Here is an 18,523-nt window from a genome sequence, read left to right on the forward strand (position 1 = left end):
AACAGTCTCATTAATAAATAATGCACAGAAGGATTCACAAATGTATTTTGTGATTTATACATAAATTACTCTCTTCTCACAATACATTTCAATGCAGACACAAATGGATATCGGTATGTATAAATGTAAAATAAATCCATAAACAAAAAAGTTGCACAAACACATTTCTGATCCCCACACAAGTGTCTTCTTTTAAATAAATGTAATATAAATGCATACATACATGAATTAACAAAAATATTTGCAATTTTCATCAAAAATGTATTGGATAATGGATGATAATGGATGTTTTTACATTTATATACAAACTTAAACTTGAATTTACAAGACGCTTTTCATTTGTGAACTTGTTTGTATTTGTGTCTGAGTCGGTGGGTGGGTCTGTATTTATATGTGGATTTTTGAGACTCTCCTGATGTGGCTGGATTCACAAATGCATTTTTTTCAACAAGGAACTCTGCAGCCAATCAGATACCTCCCTCGTTTTCAGCCAATTACATGACTGCAATGACTGGGTTTTTAGATTGTCAGTGCCGTTAAAGTAGCATTAATAATCGTTTCATACTTTACCGGCAACGACAATCCCAAAACCCAGCCGAAACTAGATGGGAAAAGTGTGTAGTTCAAAACGCTTTTACTACCTAGAGATTGTTATGTACGATCATTCAAAAACCCCATGCTATTTCCCATAGACATTTGACCTAGGGAACCGGGAAGCTCGGAGGCGAGGTCAGTACTGCAGTCATGTGATTGGCTGAAAACGAGGGAGGCATCTGATTGGCTACAGAGAGTTCCTTGTTGAAAAGAAAATGCAGTTCACAAATTAAATGCATTTCTTTAATATGTCCATGGGATCGATACAAAGCTTAATGCAAATGAGAGAAGTTCCCCTTTAAGCTAAGCAGCAGAGATGGTCGTGGCTGCTGACTGGTAGGGAGACCTCTGTTTAAACCAGAGCGATTTCTACTCAAAGTTTTTCAAAAGTTGCCTGGCACTATGTTACAAAGGCAGTGAAATATTATACAAATGTATGGCGAAATGTTAATCAACTATTTACGTATCTTTACAAGCAAAGGTTATCATCATGTTAGAAGTAAATCACATACCCCAGTTTGGGGTACATTTGATCGTGCATATTTACGGTCCCAGACAGGAAGTAGTGGTGGCCTCTGTGCCGGATGTGTGCGCCGGATGTGTGTGCGTGGTTACTCTGTGGGATGCATTGGGTCCCAGACCGGAAGTTGTGGGGGCTCTCTGAGTGGTTAAACAGTGTGTGTGTGTGTGTGTGTGTGTGTGTGTGTGTGTGTGTGTGTGTGTGTGTGTGTGTGTGTGTGTGTGTGTGTGTGTGTGTGTGTGTGTGTGTGTGTGTGTGTGTGTTCGTTAAAAAGGGGGGGGCACTGCGTTTAGAAAAAAAGTTTAAATGGGACATATTATACCACCTGGTGCGAGTGTGATCTAGGTGGACACGCCCTCTAGTGATGTCATATGGGGCAGATTTTCGAAACGGCTTGTAAGGCTGATCACACTCACACCTGGTGGTATAATATGTCCCCTTTAAAAGGTTGCAGGTGGGCGCTATCCATGAATACAAAAACATTCAGCAGTCGTCGGCATTGCACATTTTTCTCAACATGGCCAGCGCATCAACAGATATCACGGACAATGAAAATCAGCCACCTTTGGACACGACCAGCTATCATACACCTAAATCTAGCGATGCTTCCAGTAATGGAGATGTGCCTCTGATTAATGCCTCAATCAAAAGAATGAGGCCTGTTTTACATGTAAATGACCAGCGTACCGAAGCGTCATTCACGCATAACGGAGAGAACAGCTTTGAGTACGTAATTTCATTCATCAGTGGCTATGTCCTATTAAAAGCAAAACACTGATGATGAGCTGCGTATGCTCACGCAAGATTGGGTACATTTCCGTGAAAATGTATGCCCTGAGGTAGGCCTATGGCTGCAACAACTTCAACTAGCACCTTGAGAGGTCGACCAGGTGCCCTTGAGTGAGATCCTTAATCTCAAACCTGACACCAACTGGTCCTTATAGTCAACGTTTAATGTTTGACATGCCTACTGCTTACTATAACTGACTAGTGTATGATGTTAATTCAATATCCATTAAGGTCTTCATAGCACATATCCATAGCCAAGTCCAGGTTACCCTAGTTTTGCATTGCATTTTGAATAACAATATTACAACGGTATATCTGATTCATACTTTATTTATTTTGTGATCAACTATATGGAGGAATTACTGCTTCATCCAGAAGATTATGTTAGGCCATTCATTTGTATTCATTCTCAAATGGTACGTAGTATTGCATCGTGAAAACCCATCTACAACTAAATCCATAAGACACCCAAGGATCACTTTATCAAGCCATAGTTACACTAAAGCCTTACACAGACAGCTGGTCTGTGGACCCCAGAATAATGAAAGGACCTGTATTTCATTAACACCGAAAAAAAAAAAATCTCTGCAGAAAACAAAACGGACGGTGTATTTTTTTGGCATGTGGTTCAGAAGCCTTCAACACCCACGAGCCGTTCCCCAGCTGGTCGTCAAGGGTCAGTCTGACTACTTCCCTGTCTGTCAGACGGTACGGAAAGCCTCTCCTTGGTTTGGAATCGCTGCAGCGCCCTGGTTCACTTCGCCTGCGGAGCTGGTAGAGACGGCTGCTGGTACCAGGGGTACCATTGTTGAGACCGGGGTCTCTTGGGCCTGGTGTGCCTGGTTGGTGCCGTGTGTTGGTGGGGACTGAGCCTCTGACGCCCCACGGTGGTCAGCTCCCACCGCCTCGGCTATGCAGCTGAATCCCTGGTCCCTGGGGAGGGTTGCAGAAAAGGTTTATGCACACAGACACTCACATGGGGAAAATAAGTATTGAACACTTTTCTTATTAACGATATTTGTGAATCGGCATGAAATTTTCACCCGATGTCAGTAACAACCCAAGTAATCCACACATACAAATATATCAAAACAAATGAGTCCATCAATTAAGTTATGTCTAATAAAGCGAATATACACACACACACACACACACACACACACACACACACACACACACACACACACACACACACACACACACACACACACACACACACACACACACACACACACACACACACAAGGGCTGGGCAAGTTTACCCAAGTTTAATTACGCATTAACACAATCTTGTTTTAATGCGAATAATACAAATTGAGGTATTAATGCACGCTCTTTTTTTTAACTTTGATTATGAAAGGTTTTGCCCACAGAATGTCAACATTACATTCATACATTCATGTCAAAGATAATTTTTGTTTTTAGGTCCACTTTCTTTACATTCAATTACACTTGCAGTAAGTGACTGCCTGATTACAATTGCAGCAAGTGACTGTATACAATTCCCAAATCTGTTTATCCTTGATAATTGAGGTTGTTTTTCTGGCCCTTTGGTGAGCAGGGGTTAGGGGGTGTCCTAAATTAATTGTCTGTAAAGGCATTTGAGAACAGAACTGTGATTAAGAACTATAAAAATGAAAATTACTTGACAATAAAAATTGCCTGGAATGGCTTGTAAGGCATGTTCCTTATCATGGGGGGGGGTTCTGCAGAAGGCCTACTAACGCAGACCCCTCGATCCACCAACTTACTGCAGCAGTTGATGTAGCTCCCGTTTGATCCTGGTGACCAGGGGGGGTCCCTGGTAGGTGAAGGCTGTGTAGAGCTGGACCAGGGAGGCTCCAGCTCGGATCTTATTCAGAGCATCCTGGCCACTGGCCACCCCGCCAATCCCAACAATCGGCACCTTACCTGGAAAACCGCAGCAAAACGTAGCGCAGTGGGTAAACTAGAAATTAAACACTAGATACAGTAAGCATAATTGCTTACTAGATTCCCATTCTAAAAAAACTTAAATTGTAAAACTTTCAGTGAAACCGGATTTAATAATCACTATCTTGTCCTAGCTCAGAATCTGATGTCATAATGTTTGTGGGCTTGGTCCTACATTTGTTGAAAAGCTGACAATCACAGAATCCATGAAAAATAAGGGCATTTTTTTATTACCCCTGGATGCACCAATGATTTGTATCTTGTCAAAAGATAGCGAGCACTTAATTAAAGCTAACTATGTGGAGGAGAGGGTTTTTATAGGTATCACGATTGCTGTCTAACACCCGACACTCGGTTTTCATCATCCTGTTTGTACTGTTATTTCAGCTGCTTCCGTGTCAAATTGATTTTATTTTGATGCTGCATGCATTCAAGCCGAATAACACTTGTGAAACAAACAGATGCATCTAAAGTTCGTACTAACCCCTAACCCTAACCCAGTTTTGGCAATAAAAGCCCTTTTGACATGTTTTCGGTTATGTAACTGCTTACATCAGGACTTAGTTATTGCGGGCCACTTAGAACCGGCCGGACTCCTGGGTTACCAGTGCATACTTAATTTGAGTACGTAGGGCATTCCAATTAAGATCAGGCTGAAAAGAAGTATACTGAAAGGATCCGGATGGTGTACTCAAAACGGTCAAACCGCTGAGTGTCGATCGATGTAAAAGTTTTCGTACTCAACGGCAGCCATCTTAGCTACGAAGAGGAAAAGGTGGAGCAAGGCTCAGCCAACGTCGGCGCATTTTCCACATAACCTGCATAAATGGAGTAATTTATTTATTTAGTCTTTTTATAGCTTTTTATTGTTTAATGCGGGGTACGAGCCGCTGCTGCAGTCACGATCGTCATTTCCGGTTAGCGCACCACGGAGTATTCGATTTGGAACAACACTGACACCTGAAAATCTGCGCACTTAGTGAGTGTGGACAGTGTACAACGTTTAAGTGTACTCATGGAAGTATGAGTATTGGAACAGAGCAAAGGTCTATTCTTGAGTTTTGTTGAGCTAGTATGACTGGTAGCAATATGTGTTGTCTAGGTAGTGTTTGTCTTGGGTGTTGTGGAGGTAGAATGGTTGGTGGTGAGGTTTTATATGTGGTGGTCAGGTGGTGTTGTTTTGGTTTTGGTGGTGGTCTTGGGTGGTGTAGAGGTAGAGTTGGACTTAGCTGGTCTTGGGTGCATAGTGTTAGTATTTATGAAATAATATGGGTTGTGTTTTTGGGGACCACCCCTTCATACCGCCAGTGAGCCGGAACATTTCTCGGACGGTGTCGGTGGAGAGCTCCCGAAGAGGCCTTCCACTGAGACCCCCCGTCTCTGACCAGCGAGGGTCCTTGAGGGTGGGGGGCCTGGAGACGGTGGTGTTCGACACCATCAGGCCATCCACGCCCAGCTGAAAATGAACACACCAACGACAAACTAGGAAAAATGATCTCTCTCTCTCTCTCTCTCTCTCTCTCTCTCTCTCTCAGAGAGATGTTCAGCGGTTGATGTCTGAGAGAGTTTATCTTCTGGAACATGCATACACACACACTTCAATATACGTACATAAATACACACATATATACAGATACAAACATACATGCATGCATACACATATGGTATACATACACATATGGTATACATACCAGTGGAGGCTTCTCCAGTGAGGAGAGGGAGGATGTATACGTCTCTACATTACACACACACACACACACACACACACACACACACACACACACGTGTGTGTATGTATGTATGTGTATGTATACACACATATATATATATTCTCCGTATCAAGAGCAGGACTAGAACCGAGCGAAAAGACTACAACCACCCCCTTTCCGTTTCCGGTCCAGTTTCCATTTTAATGGATTTACAAAATGCCAAATAAAACACGCCAGAAACTGTATTTCGCTACGATACTTGATCAGGAACATCAACGAACACCACTAACCGCCTGATGAGTTTCACATTTCTGAAAACGAACGATTAGGGTTGTTTTAAGGACAGATTTGGGAATGCACATAGCCAGCCATAGTGAAGCAGGCAGGGTGCAGGGGCGATTCGAGATTAGCCGAATACCCGAGACAGGACCAATATTGAAAAATGTCGGTGTTAACCACTCTGTTTCATCCTACACAAACCAGAAAGGGGGCTCAATGTTCAAAATACCGGAATTGTCCTTTAAGTACATTTGGGATTAATGATAATTTGTCACACAATTTGATAATCTAATTTCATTTAAATTGGAGTGGATATAAATTAGAATTTTAAAAGAGCAATTAATCGTGAGTTAACTCACCAATAGTATAAGGTCAAGTTCGATAAAAAAATGAATTGTTTGACAGCACTATTATATGTAAGGGATAATGTATAGAACGCCGGTCCTTATCGTGAAAATAAGCCCAGACGGGGCAAACAGGACACCAGAACTTGCTTCGCTCTGAAGGGGTGTATTTTCGAGGATGACCAGCGACGTTCTATACCCTATTCCGCTTATTACAGGGCTACTTGCCAAAATGAAAAAATAACTTCACACAGTGTTTCTTTCTACAATTACCATTCGTAATGTAGATCAGCAGAGAAACAGTCCCCAAAGATGTTGACGTCGCTTAGCAACCGAATACGCTGGGGTTGATAAGTTACTGGAGTACTTGCGGAGTGATATCAAAGACTTGAATCAGAGGCAAAAATTCACTCTCCTTGACAGCGGTCATTACATGCTTAGCAAAGGTTAATTAACGAAAAATTAACCGCCAGAAGTCGGGAAGGCCATTGCAAGTGAAAGAAGAGTTCCATAGCATCAAGAAGAGCAGCTTAATAAGCAACCATAATTGCCTGCCGAACGTTGGAAAGGCCCATTCGACGATTAATCAACAGTTGGTTTGTCCTGACAAATCAGATTTGACTGACCGGCCACTTTGCTAGGAAGCCCTGTTTCCTCAGCAGGTATTTTTTTCAATTCATTTTTTTATCGAACTTGACCTTATACTATTGGTGAGTTAACTCACGATTAAGTTCTGTTGAAAATCCAATATCTTTTTAATAAAAAATATATATTTATCAGACAGTGCAGTAATAAGCGTAATTTCAGTTGCAAACGTTTATGGTGCATAATAGGTATTAAATAGTGCACTCATTCTGCAACATTGAGATTTGTACCCTCTGTTTTCGACCAGTCTACAAAATAGCAACATCCAAAAATGGTGTGTTTTATACGAAACGAGTAAACGCAGATTGCCATTCTTGTTACCATTTAGTACAGATGAAGGCTGACCTCTATTACGACTTCAGCGATGTCTTGCATATCTTGAGGAGAGAGGTCTGGGGCGATCTTCACTAACACTGGAGGTTTCCTCTCACACTGCAGGGCATCTCGCTCCTTCAGCACCTGTTTCACCAACATAAACAATTGGGTTCACCAACATTACAATTACAATTAGGGCATTTAGCAGACGCTTTTATCCAACCATGCAAGGCGACAGCCAGCTCGTCAGGAGCAGTTAGGGTTAAGTGTCTTGCTCAGGGACACTCAGCTAGGAGGATCTGGGGATCGAACTAGCAGGCTGAGCTAAGCCGACCCGTCATATACACTTATACACATAAACATCATTATACACAACAAAGAAAGTGCTGTTATTCATGTTATATGTGTATATTTTCTGATCCACTGCCGATGTGAGGGGTAGGACATCGCAGCAGCACCATGTTGTCTTCCATGGCAAGTTTTGGGAAATAGTTTGACTAACACTTATTCTACTACCGTCCTGTATTTCCTGCTGTGGCATCCTCCTTTGCTGTCTGCGATCAATAAAGTGTAGTTATTTCTTATCTTACCCTATCTTATAGTATTGCAAAATGACTGCTGTTTTATGACTGCGCGGGCGACCTTGATGTTGGTTAGAACTGTTCAGACAATATGGCCTCTTCTACCTCATGGAGCTTAGGCTCCCCTCCTCCAAAGTGATACCTTATTAGGGCACCCTCCCACTAGGCCATCTGTACTGTGCGCAAGTCTGTTTGACACCTGTACCTTACTCAAGTACGAGTAAGGTACTTTCTTTTATCAAAGACAAAGACACACATATTTAAGTCTCAAGTGTAGACACAATGAATGCATTACAACTATGATCATGAGCAGTTCTAACTGGAGAGAAAGAAAGCTGCGAGCTGCTGATCACGTGAGAAAATGTGATGCAGTCGTATTAAACAAAGACGTTGAAAGGTGGTGCGATCTACGAGAGAGACGCAGAGGAACTGGCCTTACGAGGCTTTTTGTCGGGAGAAAAAACAAGTCGTCAGCAAAATAAAGAATATGTTGGCATTTTTGCACCTGTAAATAGTTAATCGCTTTTGAAGCTTACACTCAGACGTGAACTTATTCTCCAAGTAACCAAGAAAGCCTGCGCCGTGACGAACGGGGGGTTTTGGATCAAAAACTCAACTTTGGCTCATTAGCATCTGTACCGTGTGCTCAGGGCACGGAATTGAACTGTACTTGAGTACGTTTGAAGTGCTCAGACTAGCCAAACGATCTAGCTTTAGGGGCGCAGAGGCGTCAAACGGACTTGGGCACTGTACAGATGGCCTAGTGTGAGTGCACCCTAAAGCAGCATATTGGCTACCCTCCTCCCATACGATACCTTATGAAGCAGTGTGTGCAGGTGTGCCTTCCCCTGCAGGTCTCTGAGGCCAGGTGTGTTGGGACTGCTCACGTTGACCACCAGGTAGTCCGCCAGGGGGCCCATCACCCGCACCCCCTCCATGAAGTCCGCTGATGCATCCTGGGAAAGTTTGTTCTTCCCCAGATTGATGCCAAGCGGCAGGCCAGCTAGACACAGAGAGACCCACAATTATACACACACACACACACACCAGATGACATAGACGCACCAATACAGGACAAACGTCATATCCACATAATTACATGCATTACACAGAGAAACACACATATAGAAACACATATATAGAAACACACATATAGAATCTCAAACAGGCACACTGAGGTAAACATGCACAAAACATGTCAGGAAACGTTGACAGTTTGTGAGCGTTGCGTATGTTGAGTGAGTGAGAGGTTGCGGAAGCACAGCTCAGGCTGCCGGACGGCGCTGCAAGGAACTTTTATAAACGCAATATTGTTATCCCGCAGTGATCAGCCCGACAGCCCCGGAACGTTAACGGCCCACCAGGAATTCTACCGACTCTCCTGATTACAACTCTGCCACTGTGTGTGTGTGTGTGTGTGTGTGTGTGTGTGTGTGTGTGTGTGTGTGTGTGTGTGTGTGTGTGTGTGTGTGTGTGTGTGTGTGTGTGTGTGTGTGTGTGTGTTTCGATAGCCTGGTAATGTGTATAGGCCTTCGTACGGTAGGAATATTCATACTGGTTTAAATAATAAATGTTATAGTATTTCCCATCTTTGCTGAGCAAGAGTTTTGTTCGAAAGTTCAGTGATTGAAACAAATAAAAGCCTTGGTTATTGAAGTTTTACGGTAGGACTACCACTGTCATGCACCTACCCGATGTCAAGTGGACCGGGTTGAATTCACTGCGGGTCTCTCTTCTTACCGTCCTTCTTAACACTCTCTGATCTCACTTAAAGGCTAGCAGCCCGAAATCAAGGAATATTTAGAATAGAATAAAATGTGTGATTAATCGCGATTAAAATCAGCACTAATACATATATATACATATATATACACACACATATATATACATATATATATACATATATATATACATATACATATATATATGTATATACACACACATATATATGCCATATATATATATGCCATATATATACATACACATATATATACATACACATATATATATATATATATATATACACACACACATACATATACACACATATATATATACATATACACACATATATACACACACACACACACACACACACACACACACACACACACACACACACACACACACACACACACACACACACACACACACACACACACACACACACACACAAATATATATATATATACACACACACACACACACACACATTTAACCCTTTAAATTATATTCAGGGCTAATTAAATAATATGTAGTAACGCCACTGCCCCCTACCATTTGTCCCTGCAGGGATTAAAAATTGACGTCGTCCCGTCGTCCCGGGGACGTGATTATAAACACGTAATTAATTGATCAATATTTTCTCTCGGGTCGACCTCGAGATGAAGAGAATTTTGTGGGCACTGACTTCATTTTTCTGTTTAAATTTACACTTTCTGCGAACCAGAACGGAATGACGGTCGGTAGAAAAGACTTATGTGAAAAGGTAAATGGAAAAAGGACGATTGGACGATGGTTCAATTGGCTGGCGCGCTCGCGTTTGTGTTGTTCAGTGAGATGCAGGGACTGCTTGCAACAATGGTGACGGCCTCTTTACACTGCGAAGCCAGTTCGGTCGCGGCTTGGCACACCCGGCGATTTCACCATCTTATCTCTTCCTGTGTAAAACCGAGGGGGTAAAATCCCCGGTTCGTCACAGAGCGGGCTTTCTTGGTTCACTGGAAAAGGCTGCATCACCTTCTCTGGCTGGTTCAGACTACACGATTTAACATGTCACACTATGCGATCACAGAGCCAGGAAATCGGGTTTGTCTGGTCGGAGACTGGCCACACAAGATTCGAGGGTGCGATGCTCCAGAATCTTTACTTTGTATCGTTCACGATACACGCAGCAACAAAGTGTAAATGACAATGGATCCCGAGTTCCTCATTAGGCATTATGATGGCGGTCCTCTGCGTAGTGAAGTGAAGTCTAGTTAGTAGAGAAGTGTGGATGAGCTGCAATGTCATCCGCACCCGCTGCCTAACATCAATATCTACCCGAAGCAAGGTTTTTTTCAACAATTGATACCCGCAGCCTCCCGATCATGTGTGACCAGACGTCCCGGTTTTGCGGGGACAGTCCCGACTTTGAGTTGCGTGTTCCGTGGCCCGACAAAAGCCTGCCGGCATGCTAAAATATCCAACCACTATGAAATGCCCCCTGTTGTCAACGATTACATAGCCAACGTGGTCTTATTATAGCCCGATCATTTACTAAAAGCCACATAGAAGAATAAAGCATCCATATGATTTCAACAATGCGTGTGAGGGCATATGCATTATGCAGCAGGGATGATCGCACAGTGGAATGCTTATGGAAAACCAGCGGACAAGCGGAGATGTTCGCGCATTCCACAAGCAGGGAGATTATTTAAAAATATATGTCAAATTTGTCAGTTTTCCGTTTGTCTGGTCAATACGTTAACCTACTTATTATTTATTGATTTCAACCGCGACCAACCGCAATTCATCCAATTAGCCTATTACTTTTTTTCCACGCAATCCACCCAACCCGTGGATAAACCAAGGTGTCTGTGGGTATGAACGCCAACCAGGCATCTCTACTAGTCTTTACTTTACTAGGTAGTTCTTTACTAGTTAGTAACAGCTCCAGCTGTTTGTGGTATTCCCTCGCACAACTGGTGGCGGGGTTCCTTCCATGTCAACAATGAATACATCATTGCAATTCCCCAAAATTTCTTGCATGCCAAACTCTTGGTCTTGGGGTTTTCAAACGTCGCAGACAAAAAGAAATCGCAAGCAAGTCACATTCCAAGACCTAGTCTCGTCGCCGACTTTCCAAAATCGTGTAGGCCTACTACTCGCAAATTTGTCTGCGACGAAAGAATCGGGGCAAAATCATGTAGTCTGAACCAGACATGATCAGCAGCTTGCGGATTTCACTTTCTCTCCAGTTAGAACTGCTCATGATGATGAGCATTTTAAATTTAACAAATATATTATTTTATCAACATAGTGAATTGTGTTTTTATTATATTATCAGTAAGTAACAACTCAAAATGTAGAAAATGATTGTTGGTAAAAATTTGGGACGATTCAAAATGTTTTTAGGGACGTTTCCGGGCAAGGGTTGAAAAAAGTTACTTTTAACCGTGCCCTGGTCTCTGGTTATGATTGACTAAAATCAACACAGGATCATGAAAAGCGCAAAACTTGTTTAATTACTCATTATGTGTCGATTACAGTGATTGACAGCCTACTGTTGCAAGAGTAGCGCATCTCTTTGAGAGAATAGCGGAGCCACGACTAACTGCATTGTGCTATCATATAATACTGTTACACTATCGACATTGATATGACGTTTTCCAACAGTATAATCAAAATAATAAAGCAGGCTATTAATACTGTTGTTTGTACTATTATTCCAATAACGCAAGGAGCCAAATGGTGCTTCTTTGGCTAATAGTAGTTCCTAGCTGCTTAAACCTCTTTGTCTTTGGAATGCGCACCAATGTTTACTCTCGTATCTTTCCTCTTGTCAGATAATCTTCATGGGTCGTTTGATTCACCTCTACATTTCAATTTATATGGAAAGCTTCGGCAACAGAAGTTGCGGCAAACTGGCGAATAATCCTGTTCCATCACAAGGGAGCAATAAAAACATTGAATGAAAAAAACTATAGAGTGAATCGCCATCTATTTCTCCGACTTCCGTCCTCACTCCCTGTGTTTCCCGTCTTCCCGGTATTTCTGCCGGATGCCTGTGCTTAAGGGGAAATTTCGCCAATCAGACTTGACAAAAATTGCCCGTTTCAATTAAAAAATATCAGGATTTCGCTGAAATAAGAAGTGGTTAAAAAATATATATAAATAACCTAGTTCTGGTCGTTTTTAGAAAATAATATGCCAAAATCGACATATTCTACCTTTAATTATTATACTTTCATTTGTTGCATATTTTTCTAGTTGTAATATTGCTAGTATAATTTCGAAAGTTTGAGCGAGAGAGATTTTATTTTTCCTAGTTTGCAGTGATTGTTTCTGTCGCAGCTCAAAACCAGCGAGCAAGCAAGGGAGCGAAAGAGAGAGAGACTGTTTGAATTGTTTAAGGACTAGTAAATTGAGGCATCAGAGATTATAAAAAGATAAGGGAGATCCGTCTTGGAGGAGGTAGAGATTATGAGGAAAATGAAGTAATGGTGAGAGGAATGACTTGAGACACATACATGATGTGTACTACAGTATACAGGATGAGAGAGTTTATTAGAGAAGTAGGGAGGCACCAGGGCTGTTTCCTCTCTCCTCCTACCTTTCCTAAGCAGCTGCTGGGACGCCTCCCTAGTCTTCAGCCTATGTTGAGCCTCAAGCAGACCACAGCTGTTGAACCCATACCTATAGGACACCACAAACACCAAACATTACATACTAAGCAGACCATTAATCGAGACCAAACTGCACTCTCTGGTTCTTAGCCTTACACTAATATTATATCCAAACACACCAAATATCCTAACTTTAAGCTTTATAAAATTTAAGCTTTAAACATGGTTATATGACTTATGCGATCATCCACATATCTATGCCATTTGATCAGTTCTTGATATGCGATTGTAATTTAGAGAAAACAGGTCTCCCTAAAACACTATTCGACATTCCACCTTACTTTCAATGCAGGTAATTATCGTTTTGTGAGGCTGTAGTGCGTGCTAGTATACTCAATACTATCCTGGAAGACTAACCCTCACAGTGTTAATTTCATTGACGAATAATTATCGTCCTAGTTTTCGACATGATTTCACTGACGAAAACAAGACTAATCAATTCCTTTTTCGAAATAACAATCTATTTTTGATGACAAACTATGACAAAAACTATTTTTTTCAAGCTATATTATCAGCTAAGATGAAACTGGTGTGGTCGCTAAACTTGGAATACAGTACAAGCTAAAATAATCCACTGCTGTCCTGTAACGTTACTGGAGCTCCGTGCTGTGGACACCACAGCGGAGAACAGAAACACAGGATTGACTCTGGTTTCCGAGACATACATATTTTTTCAATGACTAAAATTAAAAAGCCATCTACAGAGCCGTAGCCCAACTTTTTTAAAAAGCCACGCAGCGTCACAGATAGCCACACTTACATACAGTTCCGTTCTTATGACGGGAGAAAGGAGCAGCAATGCATGATAGAGAGACAACTTGGAGCTGTGTGTGTGCGTTTGTATAAGGGAGAGAGGGGAGTGAATGAGACAGAAAAATCTGAACTTGATTGCTCCAGTATAGTTATTATTCCTCTAAATACCTTGGATATTTTGGTGAAAGGACACAGTGTAAGCTTATCTTCACTAGGCTATATAGGTTGAGAAATCCATCACACACACACACACACACACACACACACACACACACACACCCACCCCCCCCCCCCCCCTCCCTAATGGCCCAACAACTAGGGCTAAGTTAGTTAGATAGGTTTGATAGGATCCAGGTTGTTTACAAGTCTAAAAGTAGGGAGTAGCTTTGTTAGTTTCACATTGTTGGGTTGGGTTTGCTAAAGTGACACTAAGATGTCTGTTGAAGAGTTTACTAAGTGTCCATCGGAACCTCTGCTTCACCAATGCAACAAGGAGCAACTGTTGAACAACGCTGAGAATTTTCAAAGGGTAATTGGAACAAATAGGTTAAGGAAACTAAAGAACATCCTGAAAGTAAATTTACAAGAAAAGGGAATCTGTGAGGACGATAAAGGTGAGTCGCTGGGCTTACTTTTGAACAGCAAAAAGAGCTGCTTATGTTAAAGATGGAGTTGGAAAATGGTAAATGTCAGAAAAAAGTAGAATTAGAAATGAAAAAACAGAAAATGTAACTGGGACACCAATTGGCTGAGGTAAGGAGTAGACTTGACATAGCCTACACACAAAGCATTATAAAATAAAACAACTAAAACATTGGCAGGGGAGAGAGGAGATATCAATATTGCAAGACATTTTGGGAGGCTCAAGGAGGAGAGCAATATTAAACTTCTGCGTATGTAAGCGCGTAGGCCTCTGTAATGGCGCATTCCCACTAGGCGGTTCGGTGCGGTAAGGTGCAGGTCGGAACGAACGAATCCCGAAGTTGTACGACGAGAACTGATACACAAAACCGAACTATGACAAAATGATGGTCACGTAAATAAAATATACAAACAAACAGAGCTTCATCTCCCCGTGACCTTATATTGATTGAGTCTAAAACGTTCTCATCGATTCAGCCAATGAGAGCAGGTAGAAATCGCGCTGCCATTGCCCATGGGTAAACAAATGATAAGGCACCACCACACAAGTTAACTAACGATCGCTGTTGGCTTCTATATCATGCAAGCACTTCATGTTTTCTTTTTATTTTGTTCTACATCACAATTGCATGATTTAATAAAGTATTGTTTTTACCTACCATTATGAGTCGTTTGGTCTAGCTGCTAACGTGCTTCACTGCTTATTAGCGCTACTTGGAAGATGCCATTTAATTCACCCCATTATGTATTAAGGATATTAATGGAAAAAAAAGGCACGTATGTGCTTTATATACATGCTTAATATTTACACTTAACCTGGATAATTTCGCCAGAACATTAGAAAGCAGTAGGCTACATGCATATTGATTAACATTTATTCCATAATTTCCGATTCCCTTGCAAATTACGTAACAAATCATCCAACTTAACAAACTATCGAACGAATTAATAAAACGAACGAATCATGATAGTGAACGGAACTGAAAGAACTGATTCCCGGAAAATAATCGCTTTGCCCATCCCTAGTAGCCTGACAAGGTATTTTCACAGACTTAACACGTCACGTCTCTGGAATAGGCCAACGTATTAAATATAGCATGCATATGCATTCGTTATTTTCTCAATTTGATTTACAGAGCAATCCCTGCAAGGTTTTTGGTTAACTACTAAGCGCTTCATCGTGATGTCGGTCACAACCCTAGGTGACAATCAGCCCAAGATTAAAACAAACAGTAAAGCCCACATCTCTGCTTGACTTGATTGCCTGCCTTGGGCAAGTGTGACAATGACATGTGGTTCGACTCCCCGCGCTGAAAAGTTGGGAATATTTGAACTTTTATGCGCATGTAAAAACCGCTAAAAAAGCGGGACTCCATACTTAACCAGAAGCCTATTACCATCACTGCAGGCCTAACCGTTAACAGACTGGGATGAACGGCTTGATGACACGATTTAGGACCATTGGCACCTCTAAGCACCATGTTCGTAATATCTGTGATTAAGGGCAATACAAATGACTTGATTAAGGGTGGCTTGGAGTCATGAGCCTACCTGTTAATGACGGCTTGGTCCGCCGGTAGTCTGAACACGCGGGGCTTTGGGTTTCCCTCCTGCGGTCTGGGGGTGATAGTGCCCACCTCTACAAAGCCGAAGCCCACTTTAAACAAGCCGTCGACAGCCTCGCCATGCTTGTCGAAGCCCGCTGCTATCCCAATGGGGTTCCGGAACTTCCTGCCCATCACGGTCACTTCCTGTGTGGGTGAGGAGGACATTCACTCATTTAAAATACAATGGCAATGATTTTATTGTTTAATGTGATGTTTTCATTGCATTGTGTTGCTTCTCAAAGAGAGCATGCAGTGTGTTGTTCCTGCTCTGGGTTTACTACAGCTGTCCATAGACAAGGCGCAGTACTGACTGCTTCAACAAAGAAATGTACTTTTCACAACATTACATATGTACTTGTCATATGTCTCATTTCAGCATCTGCATTCAATTTGATATACATATAGGCTACGTATAGCCTATATAATATAATAAGGGTAAAAATAACTTAGAGTTAATATACATCTTTGAAATCAAACAGTGGCCAGTCTTTATGGAGACAGAGATTTACGTTCTGTCTGATTATGCACGGTATTCACATCCTGTCACTACAAATTTAACTTCCACATGTAATACACATGGCACAAGTGTTTGTGCAAAACCATCTGTTCTGCATGTTACTCTTTGTTTTCTACACGTTACATTCACCTCTTCATTGTTAACGATAGTATTGACGGTTTTCGATAATTTCGGAAGGGAAATCTGTTTCTCCATAAGGGCGGATTACCACCCTGTAGTTCAGTAGACTATGTCCAATTCATGTGTGGACTTTGTTAGGCAAACGGAAAATTGTAAACAAATGCCTCTCGGCTGAGCGGTTTCCTCTTGTTAGGCACAATAATGAAAAAAACTTGTGCAGTCTTGGAATTCTTCATTTAGCTTTGGTAAAAACTTCAATGCTTTTGCGAGCACTATAATAATAATAAGTACATTTTATATAGCACCTTTCTCACACTAATGGTCGCTTTACAGATTCATGAGAGCACAAACGGAGCAAGACAGCACAACAAGAGATACAACACAATAAAAATAAAGCACTGAAAAAGCAGTTGCTTTAGACCTGGTGGTATGTCCCCTATAAATCAATGCAGACATTTCCAATAATGTTACATAAATGTAATATATATACCAGTGAAGCTGGCAATGGCGCAAAATTTGAAAAAAACACATTTTCACTAGAGGTTTAGGCTGTCGAAACGCAAATACAGTGATTTCTAAGATCTAGTTACTCTGCTGTGTTGGTGGTTCTTTTACCAAAGCGTGTTGCTGTGTGGAGAGACAGAAACATTTAGTATTGGTGACCAATTTTGGTCTTGGGACCCAAATTGTGTGTGTGGAAAAAGTTTGACTAGAGTGACTGAGCACCCTGCACGCACCCTGTCGATAGTAGCTTAAAGCAACGTTTCAATTTTCTCGCAAAGCTGCATTTTCTTCTGTGCCAACATGCCGATTTCTACTTTATTTAAAGCATGGCAAGGCTTGGGTGTGGGCTGTGGTTCATACCTAGACACAGGACATACGGGGACAGAGCATGTGGGTGCGTACCAGAGAGGCAGGGTCCTGGTACCAGTTCAGCGGGGACACTCCCAGACTCAACAGTTTCACCGCCATCACATGAGCAGTCTCGGCTGCCACGATCCTCTGCAGAAGCGGCATGAGCTGGTTGGCATAGAAACGCTCATCTCCGGTGACGGTGAGGTAGGAGGTGAACACCAAGGCCCCTGAACCAAGGATCTTCACAGCATCCGTCAGACGTTTCTGGTGACCAGATACACTTATATGAATCTTGGGGCGACTTGGTGGCTCACCCCCTGCAAAAATGCCTAGTGGAGGCTGTGGTTCAAATCTATCTAATGCTCATTTGCTAAATCATGTATATACCTCGCTCTCCCTCCCCCACGTTCCTGTCCATCATTCATTACTGTTGGGTCAATAAAAAGGGAGGGTCCCGAAAATGACCTTGTAGTGACAGGTAATAATGCTCTACAATTTGAAATCTGTACCTTCGGCACCTTCGCTGGAGTTAAGAATATCATTGTCATCAATCATACGTTGCTATTAATTAGTACTGGGACTGAATTATTGATATAATAAGAGAATATGATATATTGAACAGGGATTACGGGGGTTACAGGCTTTCTAGTAACCAGCAAGGCATATACCTCCGATTTAAAATAACACAAGTTATGTAACGTCACTAGACACAGCACTATGGGAAGTTGAAAGAACCAAATTAATAATAGAAAAACAAATGTCATCACCGAAGGTATGTTTAAGGGTTCACCGGAACACTGTTGTAAATAAAGCGAATAAACGTAAAACACTTTCTATAAAATAGTTTCAAAGTAACTACACGTATCCATTACTCTAACGTTAGGGAAGGTGGTTCTCAATGAGCGATATTATTGCCAAGACCTTCTTTAAATAG

At 41.8% G+C, this 18,523-nt stretch overlaps 1 protein-coding gene across 1 annotated transcript in view; it reads right to left on the reverse strand.

Moving 5' to 3' along the window:
• Positions 1–1,548: 1,548 nt before the first annotated feature.
• Positions 1,549–18,523, reverse strand: part of dhodh (dihydroorotate dehydrogenase) — a 17,388-nt gene continuing 413 nt past the window's right edge. Inside the window, exons 2-9 of the mRNA XM_030377381.1 lie at positions 17,641–17,853; positions 16,042–16,241; positions 13,023–13,105; positions 8,524–8,711; positions 7,158–7,271; positions 5,138–5,291; positions 3,655–3,814; positions 1,549–2,836 (exon numbers count right to left, since the gene is read on the reverse strand). Of these exons, the coding sequence (XP_030233241.1) occupies positions 2,605–2,836; positions 3,655–3,814; positions 5,138–5,291; positions 7,158–7,271; positions 8,524–8,711; positions 13,023–13,105; positions 16,042–16,241; positions 17,641–17,853 (1,344 nt within the window). The 3' untranslated portion in view covers positions 1,549–2,604. The remainder of the gene's footprint in view (positions 2,837–3,654; positions 3,815–5,137; positions 5,292–7,157; positions 7,272–8,523; positions 8,712–13,022; positions 13,106–16,041; positions 16,242–17,640; positions 17,854–18,523) is intronic.

Source organism: Gadus morhua, chromosome 14 (assembly GCF_902167405.1).
Source record: "Gadus morhua chromosome 14, gadMor3.0, whole genome shotgun sequence".
In the NCBI taxonomy this organism is placed as follows: domain Eukaryota; kingdom Metazoa; phylum Chordata; class Actinopteri; order Gadiformes; family Gadidae; genus Gadus; species Gadus morhua.